Here is a 25844-nt window from a genome sequence, read left to right as displayed (position 1 = left end):
GCAGGCGGTCACATTCCTGCTAGAGATGTTTATCAGGTCTTTTAATACAGGCATACTCCCTCAAACTCTGAACCAGGATTGTATCTCACTGATTAAAAAAACAAGTCGTTAGTATAGTTTATAACTCCTCTCCAACTGCTCTACTAGAAGTTTCAATTCATATTAAAGCTGGATGCTTCTTCTGGATGCCGAAAAGGCGTTTGACAGAGTAGATTGGGATTGGGGAAAAATTAGTTTCATGTGTGATATTACCATACATTTCCTCTCAGGCAGCTTTTGCGTGAAATGACTCAAATTCTGAATATTTTCATTTATATCATTCTACAAGGCAGCCCTTTGCGTTACTGTCTGATCCTGTTATGATCCTGGCACAGTCAGAAATACCATGGGTCATCTGCATGGCCCTTTACGGAGATGACCTTTTGGTTACTTTTGTCCGATCTGTCATGCTCGGTCCTCACAGCCCTTTACATTTTAGCGATTTTTAATAGCAGTCTTAAATCAGGTGTTGTGCCAGCCTGTTTTAAACATGCTGTTGTGCAACCAGTGCTTAAAAAAACCTAATCTCTCATCCTCTGTACTTGCAAACTTCAGGCCTATTTCAAAGCTCCCCTTTCAGTCAATTTTTTTTTTAGAAAAGATTGTATTTGTTCAGCTGCAATCTTTTCTATATGGTCACAATGTTCTCGAGAGTTTCAGTCTGGTTTTAAAGCTTTTCCTAGCACTGAAACTGCACTTTTAAAAGTTCTTAACGATCTTTTACGAGCCACTGACTCAGGCGATTCAGCTGTGCTTCTGCTTTTGGATTTGACCGCTGCATTTGATACTGTTGACCACAGCATTTTTATCTCTCGGTTGAAGCACTGCGGCATCAAAGGCACTCCATTAGAGTGGTTCAGGTCATACCTCTCTAATAGGACTTTCTCAGTGAAGATTGGAGATTTTACCTCTTCCACAGCCCCCTTTACTTGTGGTGTTCCCCAAGGTTCTGTACTGGAGCCAATTCTTTTCTCTATCTATATGTTGCATCTGGGTCTTATTTTCAGGAAATATAATATCAGTTTTCATTCATATGCTGACGACACTCAGATCCATCTTCAGCTAAAGAGAAACAGTTCTGCCTCCCAAGAAACGTTATTTCAGTGTCTTGGCGAAGTTAAGGTCTGGATGGCCTCTAATTTCCTCAATTTCAACAAAAATAAAACCGAAGTGATCGTTTTTGGACCAAGTTGCAATTCTAGAACCTCACATTTTAATTTTCGCAGTTTAGAACCTTTTATTAAATTGCATGCTAAAAATTTGAGGATTATATTTGACAATAAGTTCACCTCTGAGAAACAGATTAGTTTAGTTGTACAGCGGTCTTTCTTTAAACGGAGGCTTTTATCCACTTTGAGATATTTTTTGTCTTTTAAAAACCTAGAATGGGCAATTCATGCTTTCATGCTATCCCAACTGGACTATTGTAATTCTTTATATTTAGGCATTAGTCAGACTTGTCTTGCAAGGCTCCAGCTGGTCCAGAATGCTGCTGCTCATCTTTTGACACGAACGAAGAGACATGAGCACATCTCCCCGGTGCTTGCCTCGCTTTACTGGCTCCCTGTACATTTTTGAATAAATTATAAAATCTTATTGGTGACTTATAAAGCACTGAATGGACAGGCCCCAGGGTATCAGTCAGACTTGTATTCCCTCTAGAGCTCTTAGATTGGGTGATCTTTTGCTCTTGGCCACACCAAGGTCGAGCCTGGTTCTTAGAGGTGATCGTGCATTTGCGGTCGTGCAGTCTAAATTGTGGAATGATTTGCCTCTCCACATTAGACAGGCTCCTACCCTTAACCTTTTTAAATCCTATCTTAAAACACATTTCTGCTCACTGGCTTTTAAGACTGCATGAGCGTTATTTACTTATTCACTTGTTATTAGCTATTTGGCATTGATGTTAATTGATATTGCTATTTTATTGTGTGTTATTTTATTGTGTAATTTGTATGTTTGTACAGCACTTTGGTCAACACCACTGTTGTTATTAAAAGTGCTATATAAATAAATAAATAGAAATAGAAATACTTACTCCTAAATCTTTCCATGGCTGCCAGGATAAATACAAAAGGAATTTCTCATTTTACTGTCAGAATGAACAGACACAATCTTGTCCCATGTCAGATCCTACATCAAGCTCCCTATGCTAAAGCTCAGCACGCAAAATATTTGATACTGTGTTTCCTCTATGCGAAAAGGCCATGATTTCTTGTCTGAAATCTTTTAAATGTCTTCCACGTTAACTGGAAGCGACGTTACTCCTAATGCCATGACTGCCCTATTCACTGAGGCTACTTTCACTCCTGTTAAATTTAAAAGCTTTCACAGTTCTGCTGGCCAGATAACTAATGCTATTAAACAGGAAATCTCCAGCCTCACCTATTTACTGTATACATGCTAAATTGGGGAGGTCCTTTATTCTCTCACATTGGAAGAAATTAAGTTGATCCTGGCCAGTAAGGCTGTATTAGGCTATTTGAAAGGACCTGGGATCCATGTCTGACCCATGTTAAAAATCCAGATGCCAGGATGTTGTTTGCCTCTAAACCTCTGTAACAATTATTCAATGGAAGAACTATTCGCTATGAAAAACTCAATAAACTGACTAAAATAAAAGAAGAAAGCAATTAGAAAAACCCGAACGACTGTGGCTACGTGACTCCAGGATTAATCAAGTTTTGTGTGCGGAATTAAAAGTGCTAACATGGCTTGCTTTAGTGCCACCTTATTAAAACTTGTAGTTGTAGCTATTTTTATACACACTTCGCAAATGTGGTGCTCAGTCCTTTTGAGGGTCATAAGCTTTGTCTGGCGTGAATGTCCAGGTGATCTATTGTGTAAGGTGACCAGAGTGCAAGAAGGCCAAGGCAAGCACGCTTACAGACACAACTAACTGTAGATGAAGTTCTAGGTCAGAGGTGAGAGATACATTTTGCTGGTAACTGCATTTGTGCCTGCATAGTAACAGTTGATGCAAGAGGTGTTAAAATAAACGTGAAATGAACAAGTCATCAGGAACCATCTGGAGGGGGAGACGGTTGAAACAAACAGCCATGTATGGTAAAAATGTTGCTGATAATGGGAACTTGTCTAACTGTCATTAACTGTTAATCAATCATTAACTGTAACTGATGCATGTTATATTCTTCGCTGACGCAAGAAAGGGCTGAACCCTGACATATTAAAACCATTTTGAAGTGTGCTTTTTAGCGGAGATCTATGCTGATGTTGTTACAGTATACATCTTCCCACGCGTGTGTTTAATAAAATCATCGTTTGACTGAACTCATCTGGGCCAGTGTTGGTTTGTTCTTATCCTCAATATTAAAGAATCAGGATATGTGGCATGTGTAAAAATGCTCAAGTGGCCAAGCGGATTCTCATATAACCTTGGGTAAGATACTGAACCCTGAGCTGTCTCTAAAAATAGAATTATAGTTTGAGATGAGACAAATATATTCAGAATGTTTGTGCTTATATACAGTATGTACAGTACAGATACTGTACATATAATAACTGCTTCAAATGTCTAATCATGAAATCACATGACAACAAGTCAAAGCCTTTAGGCACACAGAGACTTCTCTGGGTTACAGTCCCTTGCTGAAGCCAGAGATCAGAGGAGAATGGCAAGGCTCTTTAAAGCTAATAGGAAAGCAACAATGACTCAAATAACTACTTATTTTAACCAGCGTTTGCAGAAAAGCATCTCTGAATACACAGCCTTGAAACAGATCGGCTACAGCTGCAGAAGACCGCGTCAGATACCACTACTGTCAGGATAACGTACTACGCCCTAAAGCTCTAGTCATCTCAAACTGGTTTCTTGAACACAACGAGTTCTCAATCAAAGACGACAACGTGGTGGAAAGGGAGATTCACATCTTAAATGTGCAGCTGACAAATCTGCTGCAACAAAATGTTTGAGGAATGTTTCCAGCAACTTGTTGAATCTGTGCAGCAAAGAATTAATGCAGTTATGAAATCAAAAGAGGATCTAAGCCAGTACAGGTGATGAAGTGTATATGATTGAGTGAATGTGAGTGTATATGTATTTATTAATGAGTGACTAAATGTAACTTTTAACTGCTTTTATGTATTTTAAACGCCTCATGATCAAAAACTCCGGACATAACTTAGCATCATCTTACAGCAAGATCAAAGGTCAAACTTCTGTGTGCTAATATAGCTGCTCTTTTAAATATTTGGTACCACTCTGTAGTATCTTAATCTTAAAACACACCAAAATCATTTATAAGCAGTCAAAGCAACAACAAAAACTGAAAGGTAATGAGTGTCTGTGGTGTCTTACAGTTGTACCATGGATGCAGCAGAATTTCGACGCAGAGGCAAAGAGATGGTAGACTATGTGGCCGACTACCTAGAAAACATAGAGAAGCGACCCGTCTACCCAGATCTGGAACCAGGATATCTTCGCTCTTTAATCCCCAATGAGGCACCACTGGAGCCAGAAAGCTATGAGGACATTATAAAAGACGTCGAGAGGGTCATAATGCCAGGGGTATATATTATATATATTTTGGGGGTATAAATGTATTCATTTGTGATTTAGATATCTCTGAGGTTCAGGCAACTCTGGTGTAGCAGTTTAAACTTAGTAGATGATCTGGTAGAAACTGGTTGCTGGTTAAAGCTTCAGCTTTTAAAAGGGTTGTTTGCAGGATATTAGGACTCTGTTGGGCCATATAGGATGGTCAATTAGCTGTTCAAAATAAGGAATAAGATGAATTTAGATAACCACTTGTACTATGTTTTGTGTTTTTCCAGGTCACCCACTGGCACAGCCCGTACTTCTTTGCTTACTTTCCAGCAGCATCCTCTTACCCTGCCATGGTGGCCGACATGCTCTGTGGAGCTATTGGCTGCATTGGATTTTCCTGGGTAACTGAAACCTTTCTGTATTCCTGTATCTGACTCAGCATTTCGAAATTAATCCATATCTGAAGTGTTTGACATTTTCATTTGCATTTTGGCCGTGTGGTTTCAGGCTGCCAGCCCAGCCTGCACCGAGCTAGAGACAGTGATGTTAGATTGGCTTGGGAAGATGCTTCAGCTGCCTGAGTGTTTTATAGCTGGGACACATGGCCGTGGAGGTGGTGTCATTCAGGTAACGGTCATTTGTATGTGTTCATTGCATGTGTGCTTTGGTCAAACACTTGGTTGGCTACCACTATCAAGGAGTCCAACCAGCTTCTGCATATTTTAACACTAGTTTGAAGATCAGTGGCTCTAACTGACACTTTTATACATGTTATTGTTTAAAAGTTTCGGTGCAGATTGACTTTGAGAGTCTTTATGTGTATACAAATAACCTGGTTGCCCCTGTGCTCATATTCATCACCAGCTTTTATGCTATTGATTTGTTGTCTCTGCCTCTGTCTGGTTCAATCCAGCAGAAAACTGGCAGGAAATTGCCTTTTAATGTGTCATCCACAGGCAGGCAGAGATGACAATGACGGTGCTGGGATTGTTTCGTGTGGAAAAAGGCTAAGCATTAGTTTGGTGTTCCATTGACAGAAATACAGAAAGCAATAGCTGAGGATACACTCTATATATATGTGTGTGTGTGTTAATGGGATGTTGAATGGTGGAGCATGAGAGCACACTCTGATGACAGATCATTTCATGCCTCCTCTATTGTGACCACCTGAGTGTGAGGGCGTGTTTTTTGTGTGCGTGCTCATCTGGCTCATCGTGTTTTTGTTTCTGTCTTGCCTCTCTCCTGTTTTAGCACGGCTCACTATGGCAACGAATGGGGCTCTTCTCGCTGCAGCAAGGCTAATTGAGTGTTGTGACCGCACGTTGCAGACCTATTATTATAAACCTTATACCAACACAAAGGGGAAGTGGGATGGTTAAAAAAAAACCTCTGGTGACCTTAGAGTTCCCTTTTTACCCCGTATGAATCGTGATGACAGAGAAAAATACTACTTAAAAAGATTACATGTGCTAATTGACTAATGGCTTCAATTTAAAAAAGTGTGTGTATGTTTGTGTGTGTGACCATTATACATTTATTTCAAAAACATGTTAAATTCTTGAAACTACACAGTTCATCTTTAGCAGTACTACATCTTGGCTTCTGTTCTTCTTTTCAGCTGATAAAAGGTAGAATCAAATATACATGAAAAATAAAAGGCTACATTTTCCTATTAGTACAGCTGGGTGTGTGAAAGCTGGAAAAACCCATTGTGTCCTCATGCTTTTCAAAGAATTTCAAAGTTCTTGATATATTTACAAACCAGGATACTCAGTGCATCCAGATATGGTCCCAAAGTCTAATGCGATTTTCACATCGCCTCATAAAACAGTTTGTTACATGGTTTGTTCATTTACAGAGGAGTAGGGACCCTTTATCTGAAAGCCTTTTAAAATAAAAAGGCAACTTTCTACACACAGAGTCATAAACCCAGTTTTACCACCTGACTAGGCAGAAAGCTTTAAACTCCTTCATGATGACTACATTGCACAAGCTCTCAGAGTCGTGATTGGTTAGCGCTTCCCGCCTTCACATCTGAAAATACTTACAATATGCTTCTGGTGAAAGGTTGCATTGTTATTATTATATTTACAAAATCTTCACATTTCAGATGTCCTTATAGCTGGTTACAGATCTATATGCATGTCCAAAATCCTAAAATCACATTCAACCAAGCCTTCCACCCAGCTCTCTAGCACGAGTTTTCAAGCCTCACACTCATCCCTTGGAGTTAGTCAGTGACAAAAGTTTGATTAAAAACCACTGATGTAATTTCTTTCTGCTGATTTGTGCCTATTAATTGGGTGATTTTAACATTTCATTGATCTCCTTGTGAAAAGGACTCCACAAACCTTAGAAGCCATGCTTCACTTTATTAATATCCAGCTCCAACAGTTGCCACTGTATCAGCTGGCTGGTTGATGATTATTTTCAAACAACAATTTCCAAATTTCTTTTTTTCTGGTCTAAACATGAGTCATGCAGTCAAAGGGACTATCCACCAGCACAAAAACTTTACATGTTTAATCAAACAAAGTTTCTCAAAGTTTCATACAGACATAGTTAATTAACAAAAGAGATATAACAGAATCCTTATCATTAAATAATTTTCATAGGGGACCACAGACATCTCAGATTGAAATGTATATAGACATGCATAACATATCGTCTCGGGTTTAAAGATGGAAATTAAATTCTCTATTAATAGCTTTCATTATTCTAAAATGAAATATAAATAATAATTGAATGCCTAATTTTTTACAAGTAAAGAATTAAAGTTTACTTATAGCACACTTTTCAAAAAACAAAAGTCACAAAGTCCTTAAAAAACAAAACAATACAAAAATTAAAATAATATAAATTAATAAAACTAATGAAAGGCAATCCTGCACAGGACACCAGCTTCTTTTTATCAACAGTGTTCACTGATCTTGCCTCCAATGGAAGTGAGTTCCACAACTTGGGAGCCACAAAAATAAAAGCAAGAAAACAGAAGCGCTGTCTTCTCCTTTTGTCTTTAACCTGAACTCAGCTACAGTCAATGAGCACTAATCTGCTGATCTAAGATTTAACAGTTACAGATGAAGTAGTTCAATAATAAAGGGAGGCTTCGGACTATTAAGAGCAAAGAAATGGATCAACAAAATCTTAAACTGAACCTTAAATTTTAAAGGGAACCAGTGCAAAGAGGATAGAAGTAATGTGACACAGCAGCAACATTCTAGACAATTTGTAGAACACCTGCAGAAACCCTGCCTTTAAAAACCAATAATTAAGCTCCAAGAGTCCATCGTAAACAAAAGGATGACTGGCGTTGACTGGCAACCATGTAGCATCTGATTTTTTTTTTTTTTTTACAGTCAAATAACATCCACAGCAGCAAGGCTTTGCTTCACAGCCTCCTTAATTCTTCAACAGGGAACTGCCAGTGAGGCCACCCTGATATCTTTGCTCGCTGCACGCTGTAAAGCAGTCAGACGGGTCCAGACGATCAATGCCAAAAAGTCTGAGTCTGAAATCCTTTCCAAGCTGGTGGCATACACATCTGACCAAGTAAGAGCAACATATACTTTCTACTATTCTTCTTCTTCTGTTATTTGATGCAAACTCCTGATGTGATCAAAATTATCAACTTTACTTGCATATAAACGATGCAATTACTTGCCTGATGCATGTCCATAATTCTACATTAATTCTACAATTCATCTCAAAATGACTAACTTTACTTAAATTTTAGTTTTTTTTCCATCACTTTAACATTTACTTGTTTATTATTACAACTGTGAAGAACCATAGTCACAGTGTTTACATTCATCTAAAGTTCACATGCAAGTTATTAGCTTTGCTATATTTCAAAACAGCTTAATATATCTGCAGGTATATAGTTTTAAGTTACGCAACTGTGACATAAAGATAAATGAAATGCATTACAAACACAGATTTTCTTTAAGTAGACTCAGTTAAACGGCAGTCCATGTGACGGCAGCGGTTACGTCAGTAACAGCAATTTAGGAAGACAGAGGGTCAGCCAGGCAGTAGCGCGCTCGGATCAGGTTTAATACCAGGCTGACTTTGTGATTGTGTTAGGGAGTCGCCCGAGGGCCACACCGACCTTTACAGGGAGATCGGCGATTTTTGTCTACTGCCTGTTCAGGAGCAACAAATCCATCCAACATATGCCTTTTTCACAGTGAATAGTTATGTTTAGTGATAATCTCCTGCAGGTAATTCAAAATTGATTGATTTGTGCCGTTTAGTATTGTGCACTGTTAGCCAAAAACAAATTAAGCACAGGAAAGAAATCTTCATCTTTAGTTTGTGTTACTTAAATTTTACAGCATGAATCAAATGGCATAAAACTACATCACAACTACTTTTGACTAAAATACTTTGAGTCACTTACAGTGATACTTGACTTCATACTGTACAGTTCATAGTACTTTGTTGTTTGAACACTTTGTTTTAATAAGCTGATTGTCTGCAATTGATTGCTGTGAGACTTGACATGTGCTCTCTGACCTTTTGCCTGCATAATAATCAGATAAAATCATTTAGTATCCATAAAGCTGAACTTAGCTGTTTGCATGGCAGCTTTATGCAGCTACTTAAAGGAGCAGGTGTTCCAAGAACTTGATTGAATTGTTGTTCTCACTTGAGCTGGATCTCTTTTGTCCTAAGGCCCATTCTTCAGTGGAGCGTGCTGCTCTGATTGGAGCAGTCATGATGAGGAAGGTGCCCACAGATAACCGTTATGCTGTCAGAAGGGAAATGCTTAAGAAGATGGTGGAGGAGGACAAAGCAGCTGGACTCATCCCTTTCTATGTAGGAAAAGACAAAACTCCCCATGCATTTACTTAACTATCACACAGAAAGACACATACGGCAACCAAAAAATATAGATTTTAACAGTTTGGAATTAAATTCTCATTTGTCATTGCTTTGCTTTCGCTACTAAAGCTTACAAGCAGTTGAGCAACACGTCTGTCAGCTGTTAGCCACAATGATACAATTAGCCTGTGATGCAGCTGTATGCACCCTGAGGCTTCTGCTGAAGGATAACATTGTTTCTGTTGAATATAATGTATGTCTATCCGGTTAAGGACAATAATCCCTGGCTCATCTGGACCTACAGATCACTATCAGTGAATATTAAAGAAAATGCAGCAGCTCTGAATCATCGCTGTGTCAGGAGTGATAACCTATCTTTAATCTATGTTTTAGAAATTGATATAAAAGCAATGTCTTACAGCAGCTGTTACAGTTGTGACAGTCAAATTGGAAACACAGGAAACACGGCACTTTGGTGTGTCCAATATTTGTATGTTTCAGTTCTGTGCGACGCTGGGCACCACTCCCTCCTGTGCTTTTGATCACCTCACTGAGCTGGGACCCTTATGTGAGTCAACAAGTCGCTGCCGCACACACTCGTTTTTTTCTGTTTTGTAGCACACAAATAAATCCTAACAAGCACATTGAGAGTGACTTTGATTTAATAAGACCAGGAAGAGAAATGCCAAATGCACTTCATGAATTTGCTGAGAAAGAACAAAAAAGTCAGTTTTCTGAATAATCTCAGTTCATTTTTATGATGGTCCAGAATATTTGATAGTAGTTATCTATACTGACAAACTGTCTTACAAACATTTATAATGTCTCCTTTTCTTGTTCAGGTAATGAGGAAAATATGTGGATGCACATTGATGCGGCGTATGCTGGGAGTGCATTCATCTGTCCAGAATTTAGACCTTTGTTGAACGGTGTTGAGGTGAGTAAAACGTACAAGTTGTCATGTTCATGTAGTGCACTAAGACCCTGACTAATCTTAGCCGCAATGTTTTAGTCCTTCATGAAGGTTCTACAATCACGATTGCTACAAGAACCTCCAACACAAAAGTGGCACAGCACAATTTTAACTCTAATCATTGCCGGTACAGTGACTAATGTGGTTCCGTGTGATTAATGTGGTTTAATTGTGGTCAGAAATTTAGGCGGTGCTAAACCTATCCTGCCAGATTGCACATGTAGTATCGGCCGTTGCATCTATGAAAGCAAACACTAACCGTATACTGTCTGAAAAGGGCATAACGTTAATGTCAAGGAGGAAGCGTGAAGGGCTGAGTGTTAGACCGAACAATCAGCATAAACCGCTGAGCATCAATCTGCCTTTTGAGGCTGCCGAGGCAGCTGTTGCTCCCCAAGCTGTGCAGAGACGCAGAGATAAGGACAGAGTAATTTCCTGAGGCAGCGTTAGACCTTTATATATCACTGTTTATTAGACACACAAGTTCAAACAACGTTGGTGGAGACACAGAGAAAACAGACTTAACTGTAAAAGGAACAGCTGTTGTTCCATCCTCTCTTTTAGTGTGGCTGTTGCCAGTGCTGATTTTGGGTTTGTACCTGTAACACATCATTTTAGAATTTCTAATATTATTTAAACGTCACTGACAAAAAAAAAAGTATTTAAGCCACATGTAACAATAGTTGGATTTCATTTATAGCACCGTAGTTCTACTGCATAACTTTGAAGCATTATGAGGTCAGTGAAAATGACTGGATGAGGGCATGAAGAGGAAGCCCGGTCCTTTTTGGATGAGAGAGCAGCCCTGCTGAAGTGATGGTTGCTAGGATATGAATGACGGGGACGAGGAAGCAACCACCCCCCACTTTGAATCAGTCAGCATGGCAACTGTCAGACAGGGGTTTATATCACATTGTCTCTCTGCGCTGTCTTATTGCATTTGTGGAGGTAGGGAAAAGGATATTACAGAAGATAGCCAACAAAAAGATGAGAGCAGATTAAGACTGGTTTGTCTCTCTTTGAATGAACCCTGTCAGGAAAGGGTTATTTCCAGTGTATTCTGTGAGCTTGATGGCTGGATCTTCCTCTTTTGCATTTCAGATACACTGTGACACCTTCTGTCTAGATAATAATGTTGGTGATAGGATTTTCTTGGCACTAGTAAGACTAAATAAGCATGTACAAAGCATGTACAAAAAAAAATATTTTTTTTACAGGATTATTTGGTCTCCGATCACTTTGTTCAAGATTTAGCACTGTGGCTAACTTTTTGGTTTTTATTTTAGTTTGCAGACTCTTTCAACTTCAACCCACACAAGTGGCTTTTAGTCAACTTTGACTGCTCCGCGATGTGGTAAGATGTCTAACACACACCAGATATGACAGCAGCAATAGTTAAATAAGTATTATTTAAAAAAGGGAGCATTACACACACCATTTATAGTATCCAGTACTGTTTTGTTTTGTTACAGAATTTCTTTTCAAGTTCACCTCACACATGCTCCCATGAAGTAACAATGACTACTGATATCCATCTACACCTCAGTCATTTGCACAGTAAAAATAGACTCACGCCTTCCACCTGCCTCTTCTGTCAGCATCCACAAAACAAGACATGTGTTTCACAAGATGGAAAAAGTTAGAAACTCAACATGTGGTTAGAGGAAGAGGATCTTAAAAAACATTTTCCATTGCCTGTCTCGTACTCTCTTACTGTTGACAATATAACAATATAACCAATAAGACAGCCTAATGTTTTAGTTGTCTGATACTGTTCTTTAAAATCATTGAACCTTATTCAAAAAAGGTGTCCTGTGTAGGGTTTAAATGCCTGAGGGCACATCAAAAATCTCATATTTATATAATCATGGAAATTATTAAAAAGAGTAGAAGGTTTAGAACTATTTTAAAAACACAGGAATTCAACTTATATTCTTAGCATAATAAGGCTGTCTCAGATTAACATGGCAACACTAAAAAAGAGTGCATACGAGGTTGCTGTAAGAAAACAGGAACAGTTCCTGTTTAAAAACCCCTCAGAAAATGTAAAAAGAAGGTATATGTTGTACCAGTGCCAAAGACTTCACGCCCCAAGGACCTCAACAGCTACAGGCCGGTGGCTCTGACATCCCACCTGATGAAGACCCTGGAGTAGTTGGTCCTGGCTCAGCTTCGGCGCCTAATAAGCTCATCACTGGACCCACTTCAGTTTGCCTACCAGCCTGGCATTGGAGCGGATGATGCCGTCATTCACCTCCTACATCGTTCCCTCGCTCACCTGGAGACCGCTGGAAGCACTGTGAGAATCATGTTCTTTGATTTCTCCAGTGCCTTCAACACTATTCTTCCCTCGGTTCTAAAGGACAAGCTGGTGAACTCTGGAGTGGACCATCACCTCACTACCTGGATCCTGGACTACCTCACCGACCGACCACAGTATGTGAGGACTCAGGGCTGTGTGTCGGACAGGGTCGTCTGCAGTACGGGGGCCCCACAGGGAACGGTTCTGGCTCCGTTCCTCTTCACCATCTACACTGCAGACTTCTCCCACAATTCCACCCAGTGCTTCCTGCAGAAGTTCTCTGATGACTCTGCAATAGTCGGCCTCATCACTGATGGGGACGACAAGGAGTACAGAGGTCTGACCCAAGACTTTGTGGACTGGTGCCAGCTGAACTACCTCCAGATCAACGCCAGTAAAACCAAGGAACTGGTGGTAGACTTCCGCAGGCACAAGCATTCTCCACTGCAACCACTGAACATCCAGGGTATGGACATTGAGGCTGTGGACAGCTACAGGTACCTTGGTGTTCATCTGAACAACAGACTGGACTGGACTCATAACTCAGACGCCCTCTACAGGAAAGGGCAGAGCAGGCTGTACCTGCTGCGGAGACTCAGGTCGTTTGGAGTGGAGGGCCCACTCCTGAAGACCTTCTATGACTCTGTTGTGGCTTCTGCTATCTTTTATGGCGTGGTCTGCTGGGGCGGCAGCATCTCTGCTGGGGACAGGAAGAGACTGAACAGGGTGATCCGAAGGGCCAGCTCTGTTCTAGGATGCCCTCTGGACCCAGTGGAGGTGGTGAGTGACAGGAGAACGGCGGCTAAGCTGTCATCCCTGATGGACAACATCTCCCACCCCATGCAGCAGACTGTGACAGCACTGAGCAGCTCCTTCAGTGGGAGACTGCGGCACCCACGGTGTGGGACGGAGAGATTTCGCAGGTCTTTCCTCCCCACTGCTGTCAGACTCCATAATAAAGACTTTAACTGATCAAGCACACACATCCATACATATGCAATAATACTAAGTGCAATAATCCTTTCTGTCATCGTTGTATTTTTACTCAGTTGTATATAGTATTTGTATTTGTATTCTATTTTTATCTTATTGTATATTTATTTTATTTTATTCTACTGTATATAGTATTTTATTTTATTCTATTCTGTACAGTTGTGTACTGTATTTATTCTTATTGTATTCTAATTTTTGCCTCATAACTTTTGCACTGTCCACTTCCTGCTGTGACAAAACAAATTTCCCACGTGTGGGACTAATAAAGGTTATCTTATCTTATCTTATCTTAAAAGTGGTCTCAGGGGTAAATGTACAGGGTGGGCCATTTAATTCAATTCAATTCAATTTTATTTATATAGCGCCAAATCACAACAAAGGTCACCTCAAGGCACTTTATATTGTACAGTAGATACAGAGAAAAGCCCAACAATCATATGACCCCCTATGAGCAAGCGCTTTGGCGACAGTGGGAAGGAAAAACTCCCTTTTAACAGGAAGAAACCTCCGGCAGAACCAGGCTCAGGGAGGGGCGGGGCCATCTGCTGCGACCGGTTGGGGTGGGAGAAGGAAAACAGGATAAAGACGCGCTGTAGAAGAGAGACAGAGGTTAATAACAGATATGATTCAATGTAGAGAGGTCTATTAACACATAGTGAGTGAGAAAGGTGAATGGAAAGGAAAAACTCAATGCGTCATGGGAATCCCCGGCAGCCTACGTCTATTGCAGCATAACTAAGGGAGGATTCAGGGTCACCTGGTCCAGCCCTAACTATATGCTTTAGCAAAAAGGAAAGTTTTAAGCCTAATCTTGATGAGCTCTGAAACCTGACTGAAGCTCTTCTAATAAGCCATTCCTCCACAGATGATCTGTTAGCTGTTTTGACAACTACTCTTTCAAGGATTTTTGATATGAAAGGAAGGTTGGAGATTGGCCTATAATTAGCTATGATAGCTGGGTCTAGAGATGGCTTTTTGAGTAAAGGTTTAACTACAGCCACCTTGAAGGCCTGTGGTACATAGCCGATTATTAGAGATAGGTGATCATATCTAAGATTGAAGCATTAATTAATGGCAGGACGTCTTTGAGCAGTTTTGTAGAAATGGGGTCTAATGGATACACCGTAATAAAATTGAATGGTTTGTGATATTAAAGTCCTGTTTGTGGCACATTAGTATATGTGAGGGGGCAAACTCCTCAAGATGGGTGGTGACCATGGTGCCCATTTAGAAGTCGGCCATCTTGGATACAACTTTTGTTTTTTCAATAGGAAGAGGGCCATGTGACACATCAAACTTATTGGTAATGTCACAAGAAAAACAATGGTGTGCTTGGTTTCAACATAACTTTATTCTTTCTTACAAGTTTCTGACCACTTATAAAATGTGTTCAATGTGCTGCCCATTGTGTTGGATTGTCAATGCAACCCTCTTCTCCCACTCTTCACACACTGATAGCAACACCGCAGGAGAAATGCCAGCACAGGCATCCAGTATCCGTAGTTTCAGGTGCTGCACATCTCGTATCTTCACACCATAGACAATTGCCTTCAGATGACCCCAAAGATAAAAGTCTAAGGGGGTCAGATCGGGAGACCTTGGGGCCATTCAACTGGCCCACGATGACCAATCCACTTTCCAGGAAACTGTTCATCTAGGAATGCTCGGACCTGGCACCCATGATGTGGTGGTGCACCATCTTACTGGAAAAACTCAGGGAACGTGCCAGCTTCAGTGCATAAAGAGGGAAACACATCGTCGTGTAGCAAGTTCAAATATCCAGTGGCCTTGAGGTTACCATTGATGAAGAATGGACCCAGTGTCGTTGTACCCCATATACCACACCAAACCATCACTTTTGTTGTTCCAACAGTCTTGGAGGGATCCATCCAATGTGGGTTAGTGTCAGACCAATAGCGGTGGTTTTGTTTGTTAACTTCACCATTCACATAAAAGTTTGCCTCATCACTGAACAAAATCTTCTGCGTGAACTTGTTCCAATTTTTGTTTTGCCCATTCGGCAAATTCTGTGCGCCGATCTGGGTCATCCTTGTTGAGATGCTGCAGTAGCTGGAGTTTGTAAGGGTGCCATTTGTGAGTAGCTAATATCCGCCGAAGGGATGTTCGACTAATGCCACTCTCCAGTGACATGCGGCAAGTGCTACGCTGTGGGCTCTTGCTGAATGAAGCTAGGACAGCCACTGATGTTTCTTCATTAGTGACAGTTTTCTTGCGTCCACATTTTGGCAAATCCAACACTGAACCAGTTTCACGAAACTTAGCAAGCAGTTTGCTGACTGTAGCATGGGAGATGGGTGGTCTCGTAGGGTGTCTTGCATTGAAATCTGCTGCAATGACCCGGTTACTGCGTTCACCAGATATCAACACAATTTCGATCCGCTCCTCACGTGTTAACCTCTTCGACATGTCAATGGCTATGAACAAAGAGAAACTTGTAAATAACTCATGAAAGAATAAAGTTATGTTGAAACCAATCACACCATTGTTTTTCTTGTGACATTACCAATAAGTTTGATGTGTCACATGGCCCTCTTCCTATTGAAAAAACAAAAGTTGTATCCAAGATGGCGACTTCTAAATGGGCACCATGGTCACCACCCATCTTGAGGAGTTTGCCCCCTCACATATACTAATGTGCCACAAACAGGACTTTAATATCACCAACCATTCCCATGTTATTACGGTGTATCCATATAAATGGCCCACCCTGTACAGTAAACTGCTTATCTGGAGGACGAACAAGTCAAGTATGGGCTAATAGGAGCATTTTACATGGTGGTGAAAAAATTTGGGATTTCTGGTGCTAAACAAATGTGCAAACCACCCGATCACAAAGCTCCCCTAAATAAACAGCAGTGGTAATTACCACTGTTTCTGTAATGGTTAATCTACCAGTATGCACAAGCACTTTAATCACAATTATATTTTTTCTATTCAATATAGATAATGTTGTTATGCATGAATTTTCAAATGAACTATTTTAATAATAGATGAAAAATAGGAAATCACATTATACATATATTTTTTTAGTTATTCACTAGAATTCCTGAAGAAAAAAAATTGTGATCAAATGTTATGCTTGATCAATTTCTTCATTTTCAGAGAAGTCCAGTGTGCTGGCTCACATTTGGGTATAGAATATATAGGTAAATATTATTATTATTATTATTAGTATTATTATTATTATTATTATTATATAAAAATGGATATAATTAAGTGTAGGTGTGTAGAAATACAGAGGTTTTTTTCAGTAACTATCACTTCAGCATTCTAGTAACACTTATTCACCAGATGAATAGTCTAATGAATTTTGTCAATTATATAAACACATTAAGATGCCAGACAGTGATGTCTAAATAAAACTGATGACCTGCCTCTAACCAGAATAGAAGGAGAAGTGGGACATTCAGGTGCACAGCAGAGCAACTGGACAAGTGCATCAGAGTCTCATGTTTCAAAAACAGACACTTAACAGGTCTTAAATTCTCAGTCTCACTAAATCATAACAGCAAAACAACAGGCCGACAGGCATTATCAGGATGTTGAAGTTACAAATGAAAATATTAATATTAGATGTTATGGGGTTTTTTTTTTTACAACACAAAATAAAATAAATGGATAAATGCTTGAGAAATTCACTTGACGATGTTAAACAGTGGTTATCATTAAATTTTTTACAGCTAAACGAAAACAAAACTGAGGTTGTCATTTTTGGCAATTTCAATCATATCGACAGCACGTTGGGTACCCTCTCCTCGTATTGTAAAACACATGTAAAAAACCTCGGAGTTTACATTGATGGTTCTTTTAAATTGAATAAGCAGGTGAGTGCAGTAGTTCAGTCCTGTTTTTTTCAGCTAAGACAGCTAGCCAGGATAAAGCCATACCTTCCGGCTGACGTCTTCGAGCGTATCATCCACCTTTTTCTTACTTGCAGATTGGACTACTGCAATTCATTGTATTATGGCCTAGATCATGCCACCATCCATCGCCTTCAGATGGTTCAAAATGCTGCTGCTCGCCTGCTAACCGGTACCAAACGGAGAGAGCATATAACCCCAATTTTAGCCTCTTTACACTGGCTCCCTGTCCCCTACAGGATCCAATTTAAACTCTTACTTTTTGTTTTTAAGTCACTCAACGCCCGAGCCCCCCCCTACTTGTCAGAGCTCCTCTCTGCCTATGCTCCAGGAAAACCCACGAGATCTAGTTCAAAACTATTGTTGTCCATTCCACGGACTAACCTCAAATCTCGTGGTGATAGATCCTTCTCTGTGGCAGGTCCCAGACTTTGGAATAGTCTCCCCTTTAATATTAGATCTGCTCAAACTCTTGAGCAATTTAAATCTTTACTAAAGACACACTTTTACGCTCTGGCTTTTAACACATTATGACCCAAGCATTTTGGATTTATCTGAATTAGTTAGTATTGTTTCAATTCTTCTATTTTATTGTTTCTATTGTTATTATTGTATTACACTGTAGTTTTTAATTTTATTGTTATTGTTAAGCACTTTGTGCAGCATCGGCTGTTGGAAATGTGCTATATAAATAAATCTGACCTTGACCTTGACCTCTGACCTTAATAAGATTAAAAGAGAAAATATGATAGCAGAAGGAAATTGATCACATCACGGTACCATCCTGTACTCTGAAACTGCTCAACTGGAGACAGTTTCCTCCTACAGGATAATGAACCATAACTCATTTCCAAACTATGCAAAAACTAGAGCAGACTAGCCTGTTTCATAAAGCATATGCTGATTTCCTTAAAAATACAGGTCTAAAGCCAAAAGGTCATTTATTAAGTTTTAATAAAGTGTTTAAATATTATTTCTATACCATATATTCACTTTGCAACTCATTGGTTGAAAAGAGGTGGAATTTTCCTAAAAATCTTGCGTGGCTAACCCCCACGAATAAAGTAAAACACTCAATTTTGATATACAAGTTTTAAATTTTTGGACATTTTTCTTAGAGCTTAATGCCATATTAAGACGTTTTTGTCCACAGGGTGAAGGAGAGAGCAGACATCATTGGAGCCTTTAAAATGGAACCACTTTACCTGAAACATGAAAACCAGGAATCAGGTAGTTATAGTTTTCACTGATATCCTTTTAGAAGTCGACAGTATTTGTCCAAATTCCATTGGTAAACTATTGTCCTGTCTTGGAGACTTGAATAAAAACAAAAACTATAAAGATATAATCAGGGAATTTCCTATACAACAATTTTGTCTGCTTCTACTTTGTGTGTCTGTGCAAATTCTCCTATAGCCTGCAGATGGTCTCAGATTTTCACTGTAATTTACTTGTCAAGCAGACAGAAAGACTGAGAGCTGCAGTGCCTCCCACCACTGTGAAGCACCTTACAAAAGCGTATGCTCATGCACTCTGGACTCCTCAATCTAATTAGTGGTTATTAGTCCAGGCTAACACAGACATCTATTCTGCAGAGATGAGCTACCTGTGATTAGTGAGATAGAGGCGCTGAGCACAGTGACAGCAACACCTGGACAATCAACAGTATGCTAAGATAATAGCAAAAAGCAGCTGTTATAGAAGATACATTTTGAATTTAAAAGGGTTGTTTTAATGTTGGAGCTTTGTTAAGTCGATGCAAGTTGTAATCTGTGGTGTGTTGCTTTACATTCAGAAAATATAGATCTTGTATCTTATAAAATCTTATAATCTTATAAAATGCCATTTTCGCCTATTCTGTTTGTGCAAAACGCGTTTAGTCTGTGATTCAAAATGCACTGACTGCACTTACGATTCTTATTAACCAGGAAGCAGGCTGGCTGACACGAGTAGTTTAAAGGGGTTTTATTTAAAATTAAGACTGTGCACATGTAATGGACAACATTATCTGTTTTTCTATCAACAGGACTGGTCACAGATTATCGGGTAAGATGAATTATTATCATGATTAATAATCATGATTTGAACATTGTGGTAATAACTTCTCTCCTTATCCAATTCTGGCCTGCAGCACTGGCAGATCCCACTGGGAAGGAGATTTCGCTCACTGAAGATGTGGTTTGTCTTTCGCATGTATGGGCTCAAAGGTCTGCAAGCTCATATACGCAAGGTAAACACGCAGGAAAATGATCTCTCACTCAGCATCGGCAAATGTACCTGTTCCTGGGGATGTGAAGGGTTTCTTCAAATTTGTGGCATTTGTGGTCAAAATTTGAAGTAATAGGATCATTTATTTGCCTGTTACACATTAAATTTGAGGTTATTCAAATATATGCTTTCATATGTGGATGGTGCAGTGGTGCTGTGGTCAGCACTGTCACCTTACAGCAGGAAGGTTCTGGGTCTGAATCCAGGAGTTTGCATATTTTCTCTGGTGTTGTTTTTCTCCAGGTTCTCACCCTATGACAGGTGGGATAGGCTGCAGCACCCCCGTGACCCTAAAGCAGAAGAGCATGGATGGATTTCACTTATTCCATTCATTTAGCTGTGCAGGGATTACTGACAATTATTCCCCATAATGTGTGAGAGCTGATGTAAATAACAGATCAATTACTTTAAGAAGTAGCAGTGTGTTAGTGCTAATTCAGGCTTTGTAACCCTGCTAACCTGCGTTTCTTATCCTCCATGTAGTAAAAAGATTAACCTTGTACCAACAGTGGTGCCAGTGGTATCAGTCTCACTTTGCTGTTTCACCTCCATTTATCTGTCACACACCACTTCTCTACATCTCAGTCACTTCCAAAAGAAAAAAAAACACTTCAGGAAATCATATATGCCTTTATGGGAAATGCCTTCGCCTTCCTGCTTCCTAGAACTCTTTGCTCCTAATCCTCCTTACCACTAATGTCCTGCCATTGCCCTCCCTCCTCTTCTATCTCTTCATCGGCATAATTAGCCCTGCAGTCATATATGTCTGGCATGTATCTTCTATTTAAAACTACATTTCCTTTCCCAACCCTGCACATGCCTTTTCTTTTCATCTTTTCTTTTTGATGCATGACCCCTGTCTGACTCGCTCTCTCTTCTTCCAGTCTGCTCTGTCAATCAAATCAGCCTGTTTTGTGTTTATGCTCCATTTCAAATAAAGTGACAGGAGCAGAATCGATCCCTGCAGTCATCTGAAACCGCAAAATATGAATAATATGTATGAAAAGTTCTGCCTGGCATACAGTCAGCAGTAGGACAGGAAGTGAGGTCACTGGAGTTTAGCTTGTAATCAAATACAGTGATACTGGATTATCTGCTGGGACTTAAGAAACAAGATCACAGTCAACCAATTGTTGGCCATTTATGCCAGAGGTTTGGCTTTATTTACCAGTTGGAAAAGTTGAGTGGAAGCTCAACGATATAACCGGGATAACTGCATTGACGCACGTTTCAGCATGCATCAGCAGAGTCTTTGATCTTAAGTGGATAAATTGTACTTTAGGAACATCTTTGATAAGTACCATGTTTAGAAAAATCAGTATGAGGAAGATGACATTTTCAGAGCAGACTTTGATAAAGGCTATTTCATGGGTGCTGAGTACAAATTTTGAACTTGTCTGATTTGAGCTCACCAGGAATTGTCTCTTCTAAAATGTGAAATATCACACTGCATGCTTGTTTAATCAGATGAACGCATTTACTTCACAGTAAGCAGTGATGCTCTAAGAAAAAAGAAAGGTTTTAATTAAGAATGACAAGAAAAAAGTCTTCCAATCCTAAAGCACGAGGCTACGTAACAAACCACACTGGCATCTAGTGGAAAATAATGCCAATTACAGCTAATATTGTTTGCAGGTGAAGGATTTTTTTTAAAGCAAATGCTTAAAAAACTATTGGTTTAAAAAAACTTCACTTTTATTTGCATGTACAATAAATCTTTTACATTTCATGAAATATTTATGAATAATTCACATCCTCTGTTACAGCAAGTGGCCCTGGCCAAGGAGTTTGAGAGTCTGGTGCGAGCAGACAAGAGGTTTGAGATCTGTGCTGAAGTTGTCCTGGGACTGGTCTGCTTCAGGCTCAAGGTAACAGCACCCAACGGTACAGCTCTATGATCTGATCTCTGCAGTGGTCACAAAAAGTAAAAAAGTCACCTAGAAACCTCAAAGGTTCAATAACACCGAGGGCATTATTTAGAAAAGCTAGAAAATGCATATCAGAGCTCCCTGTCTATGGGAATTTGACTGTCAAGACTGTGATTACTTTAATCCAGTCACCTAATTATTAAGTAGTCATGACACAAAGCCTAGCTGGTGTAATTCTTCCTTGCTTTCTCCTCTCAGGGCTCCAATGAACTGAACCAAGAGTTGCTGAAAAGGATCACCAAGAGCAGAGAGATCCATCTGGTGCCTTGTCAGCTCTCAGGCTGCTTTGTCCTGCGCTTTGCCATCTGTGCACGCACTACTGAGTCACATCACATCCAGCAAGCATGGCAGCACATCACGCAGCTGACATTTGAGCTTCTGCAGGAGGCCAGTCATTAAAAAAAACGCTGGAAAAGGGGTCGTCCACTCCGATCCCTGAATGATAACCAAAGTTGTGACTGACGTTTGATGGAGTTTTGCAGATGTAAAATGTCATAAAGGGAATGTGGAGTAATTTGTCTAACAGGCAGTTCTCCTTCTGTCTGCAGCAAAGAATCCAGTCGAGTTAACAGTGGTAAATATTACATTGTCGCAAATTATTGTATATTTATGTATCTACTAATTATGACAAAAACATATGTAGACTTCCAAAAATAACATTTTATATCTGCATTTTCTCCCTCTGTTGACTCCACGTTGTCTCTCACGGATCACTAATCACGTTATTGTCCACGTCACAGTGCACTTGTCTATGCCGCTTCTGTGTCTTCTGTGTGTAAAACTTGTTTGGGGGTAAATTCAGTGTTTTGTGTGGTTGAATTGAGGCTAAATTATTTTTGAGTTCAGCAAAGAATGTATTGCACACTTTGTGAATTTCTGACTCAGTGTTTGTCTGTAACTATTTTTTTTTAGGTGCTCAGTCAGAAACTGCTTCCAAATGAATATATGCGTGATACATGGAGGGCTTCATGAAGTGTCAGGCTAAAGATTTCTAATATAATATCCTAGTGATTAAGTTATTTATTAACTAATTTGCAAAAGTAGTATTTTTTAAATATACAATGGCAGATTAGGGCTGATTATATGTTATTGATTCATATTGTGTCTTATGACAGCTGGCCAGTATTCCACAACAGCAGTACAAGACAATCACTCAGTCACTCTCAGTGGGCTTAAAGTGAAATTATGCTCCTTTGGGACTTTTTCGTACATTCAAATAAACTAAATTTCATTACATTTCTGTGCTCAGACAGAAAAAAATATTAAGATGAAAGTTTAAAACCTAAATTATGCAAATTTATTAAATATTTGCTCACTTTTTTCTCTGCGTCACTGATTTGGCATTTGTCTTTGATTTGAATGTACCAGAAATATAGGATGCCACACTTTACTGTCCTGTTATATATTTTTAAAACCTGGAGAACTCAGATAAATTTTCATAATGATCAAACGTAACTACATCCCCTGCCAAACCATTATAGTTTTGCACCTGACCTGACCCTTTACACCTGCCCTTTAGGGGATTTAGAAATCTGTGCTCTAGCATCACCACGCATTGCTGTAATTTCAGATGATTGTGCTAACGTCAGTGGCGGTGTCCGACCCAAGTGTTTCCTCATTGGCTAGACTGTGCTGCATGGAGTGATGTGGTTTCTTTGAATAAAGTCTGCTGTAGTCTGCATGGTGTCACTTTTCAATCCTCTTTCAAGGTTTAAAATACAATCTGATTTTTTTGATGGTATGGGGCGCATTTTGGCACATGACATGGATAACATGCACATGTGTGACTATACTAACTTATATATACAGCTTTAGGAGCAATACATGCTGCCCTCCAGGTGACGTCTTCTTTAGGGAAGGTAAGCTAGGGAAGGTAACAGGACAATGCCGAGCAATGTTCTGCAGCTATTCCAAATGCCATGAAAAGAGTGAGTGGATAAACTGACCTGCCAGCAGTCCAGAAATTGCTCAAAACACACACACACACACACACACACACACACACACACACACACACACACACACACACACACACACACACACACACACACACACAAACAGCATGTCTTGCAAATCAGCCTCCTCTGAGCATCTTAATCCCTGAGGACAAAGGCCGGCCTTCTATAAATACAAATGAGGATTCAGTATTAGATGTTACTTCTTAGTCCCTGATTACTCGTCAGTATTATTGGCCAGTTCACTTGCTTGCTTCAAAAATATAAATATAAATTCTACAGGCAACTATCACACAGCAACAGTTGTAGAGGAAGACTTCTCTTTAAAAATGATACGGCTGCTTTGGAAAATGCCAAAGAGAAAAAGGTCACATGGTCTGTCTGTTCAGTTAAAATTGTAAATCATGATGATAGGAGACACGAGACATAACAATGCTACTTGAGAGGTCTTACTTCTAGTGCTTACAATAGAGAACTTCACCTGTATAGACTTTATGAATAAAAAATGTGCTTCCACCAGGCACTCACTTGACTTGAGTGAAATGTTAACTCTTTATCTGCAGAGAGGATAATGCAAAGAATTTTTTTTATGAATATTCTTTTGTCTTCAGTGAATTATTTACTAATTCTTTACTTTTACTTCTTTACTTTAATCAGCATTTTTATTTGTTATCATTGTGTCAGTTTAACAGAAAATGTCGTTCCCCTGGTAATGAAGTGATCATCTTAAATATTGAAGGGGGAAAATCAGGCTTGAATCAACTTCATACTGAGATAAAAGCAAAGATTGCGTTCTTCTTTGAAATCCTTTGTAGGCTGCTTTTATGTTATCACAGTTGCTGACTTGTCTGAGTGATTGTCTCAGTCCTCAGATGCTTTCATAAGGCCTTGCAATTATAATTAAACATTTATTTGAGCACTTGGGGTGAAGGGGATGGAAGCACATATTTTACTGACTCTTAGTTGGGGATTTTACAATAATTTTGCTGGCAGCTTTATTGCTGCTCCTCCTGAGTGTACATGTGTAAAAAAAAAAAAGGAGAGAGAGAGTTTTGCTTCAAGCATTACAAATGTTTCTGGACATGCATTTTGCAGTTTGGCCACAAGGAGATGCCAACAGACACATGATCAGTATTTCTGACAGCTACACAGGAGTAATGGTTTAAAAATGTTGTAGAGCCTTCAGCTTTTAGGTTCTTCTTCTGTGGAAATAGCTCCCAGGTTGGATCTGGGAGAAAGACTGGACACTTGGTTTTCTTCTTTGCTCAGCACCATTCAGTCCTAATAGATGGCTGCCTGTCCCTGAGCCTGGTTCTGCTGGAGGTTTCTTCCTGTTCAAAGGGAGATTTTCCTCCACACTATGAGGTGCTTGACCAAAGGGAGTTGTCTGATTGTTGGGGGTTTCTCTCCATTATTGTTAGGCCCTTTTCTTACAATATGAAGCACCTTAAGGTGACTGCTGTTGTAATTTAGCCCTATATAAATAACATTTAAATGAATTTAGTTGAATACTAGTATGGTAACATCTTTAAATAATGCTTACCTTAAAATGAGAACAACCCAGCACTGAGAAATGTTGATTCCATATTAAAATAATCAAGCTTATAATCAGAAATATTCAATGCATAGTAAACTGACTTCAATCTTATGTGTGTACTCTGTAGTTAAATTCAATTTAGTTTTTTTTATATTGCGGTAAGTCACAGTAATTGTTGCCTCAGGGTACTTTATATTGCAAGACTCAACAAGCAGACAACTGACAATGAGCAAACACTCGGTCATAGTGGGAAGGAAAAACTCCCTTTTAACAGGAAGGAATCTCAGGCAGGACCAGGATCAAGGAGAGTCTGCCATCTGCTCCAGTAGGTTGCAAATGAGAGCCTGAAAGAGAAGAAAGCAGGGCGAGACAAAGGGGGGTAACATTAGTGTAATATTATTAGGTTGTATTACAGACAGCTCAAAAGCTATCTGACATTAACCTTTAATCCAAATAAAGCAGAGACAAGTTATTTCATCAAAGAGAGATAACTTGTCTCTGGTCCAGTTTTGGACAGTGGCAACTGTTGTTGCTGTACAGAGGATTTTAAATCTAACAAACATCATGTGATTCAAGTGCAGACTTTCAGCTTTAATTTAAAGCTTCTCACAAAAGTATTTGATCAGCTGTTCAG

General features: G+C 39.5%; 1 protein-coding gene across 1 annotated transcript; it reads left to right on the top strand.

The window, feature by feature from the left end:
• Positions 1 to 2191: 2191 nt before the first annotated feature.
• ddc (dopa decarboxylase) lies at positions 2192 to 22117 on the top strand. Its single transcript, XM_085365198.1, has 14 exons — positions 2192 to 2212; positions 4358 to 4567; positions 4834 to 4947; positions 5054 to 5173; positions 7964 to 8098; positions 9224 to 9367; positions 9875 to 9941; positions 10216 to 10310; positions 11633 to 11700; positions 18676 to 18752; positions 19549 to 19568; positions 19654 to 19752; positions 21557 to 21658; positions 21917 to 22117. Exons 2-14 carry the CDS (start codon positions 4367 to 4369, stop codon positions 22115 to 22117), a joined length of 1443 nt encoding a protein of 480 aa, XP_085221324.1. The 5' UTR covers positions 2192 to 2212; positions 4358 to 4366.
• Positions 22118 to 25844: the final 3727 nt, after the last annotated feature.

This window comes from Diplotaxodon limnothrissa, linkage group LG11 (genome assembly GCF_057381915.1).
Source record: "Diplotaxodon limnothrissa isolate DT_005_m linkage group LG11, D_limnothrissa_male_GT1.1, whole genome shotgun sequence".
Lineage (NCBI taxonomy): Eukaryota > Metazoa > Chordata > Actinopteri > Cichliformes > Cichlidae > Diplotaxodon > Diplotaxodon limnothrissa.
This window is presented reverse-complemented; position numbering and strand designations above follow the sequence as displayed.

Excerpts from the sequence above, each read along its gene's own strand:
- ddc (XM_085365198.1), top strand. The coding sequence starts at position 4,367 with ATGGATGCAGCAGAATTTCGACGCAGAGGCAAAGAGATGGTAGACTAT. Across the intron at positions 4,948-5,053 it reads GCTGCATTGGATTTTCCTGG|GCTGCCAGCCCAGCCTGCAC; the intron begins GTAACTGAAACC and ends GTGTGGTTTCAG. Across the intron at positions 5,174-7,963 it reads GTGGAGGTGGTGTCATTCAG|GGAACTGCCAGTGAGGCCAC; the intron begins GTAACGGTCATT and ends ATTCTTCAACAG.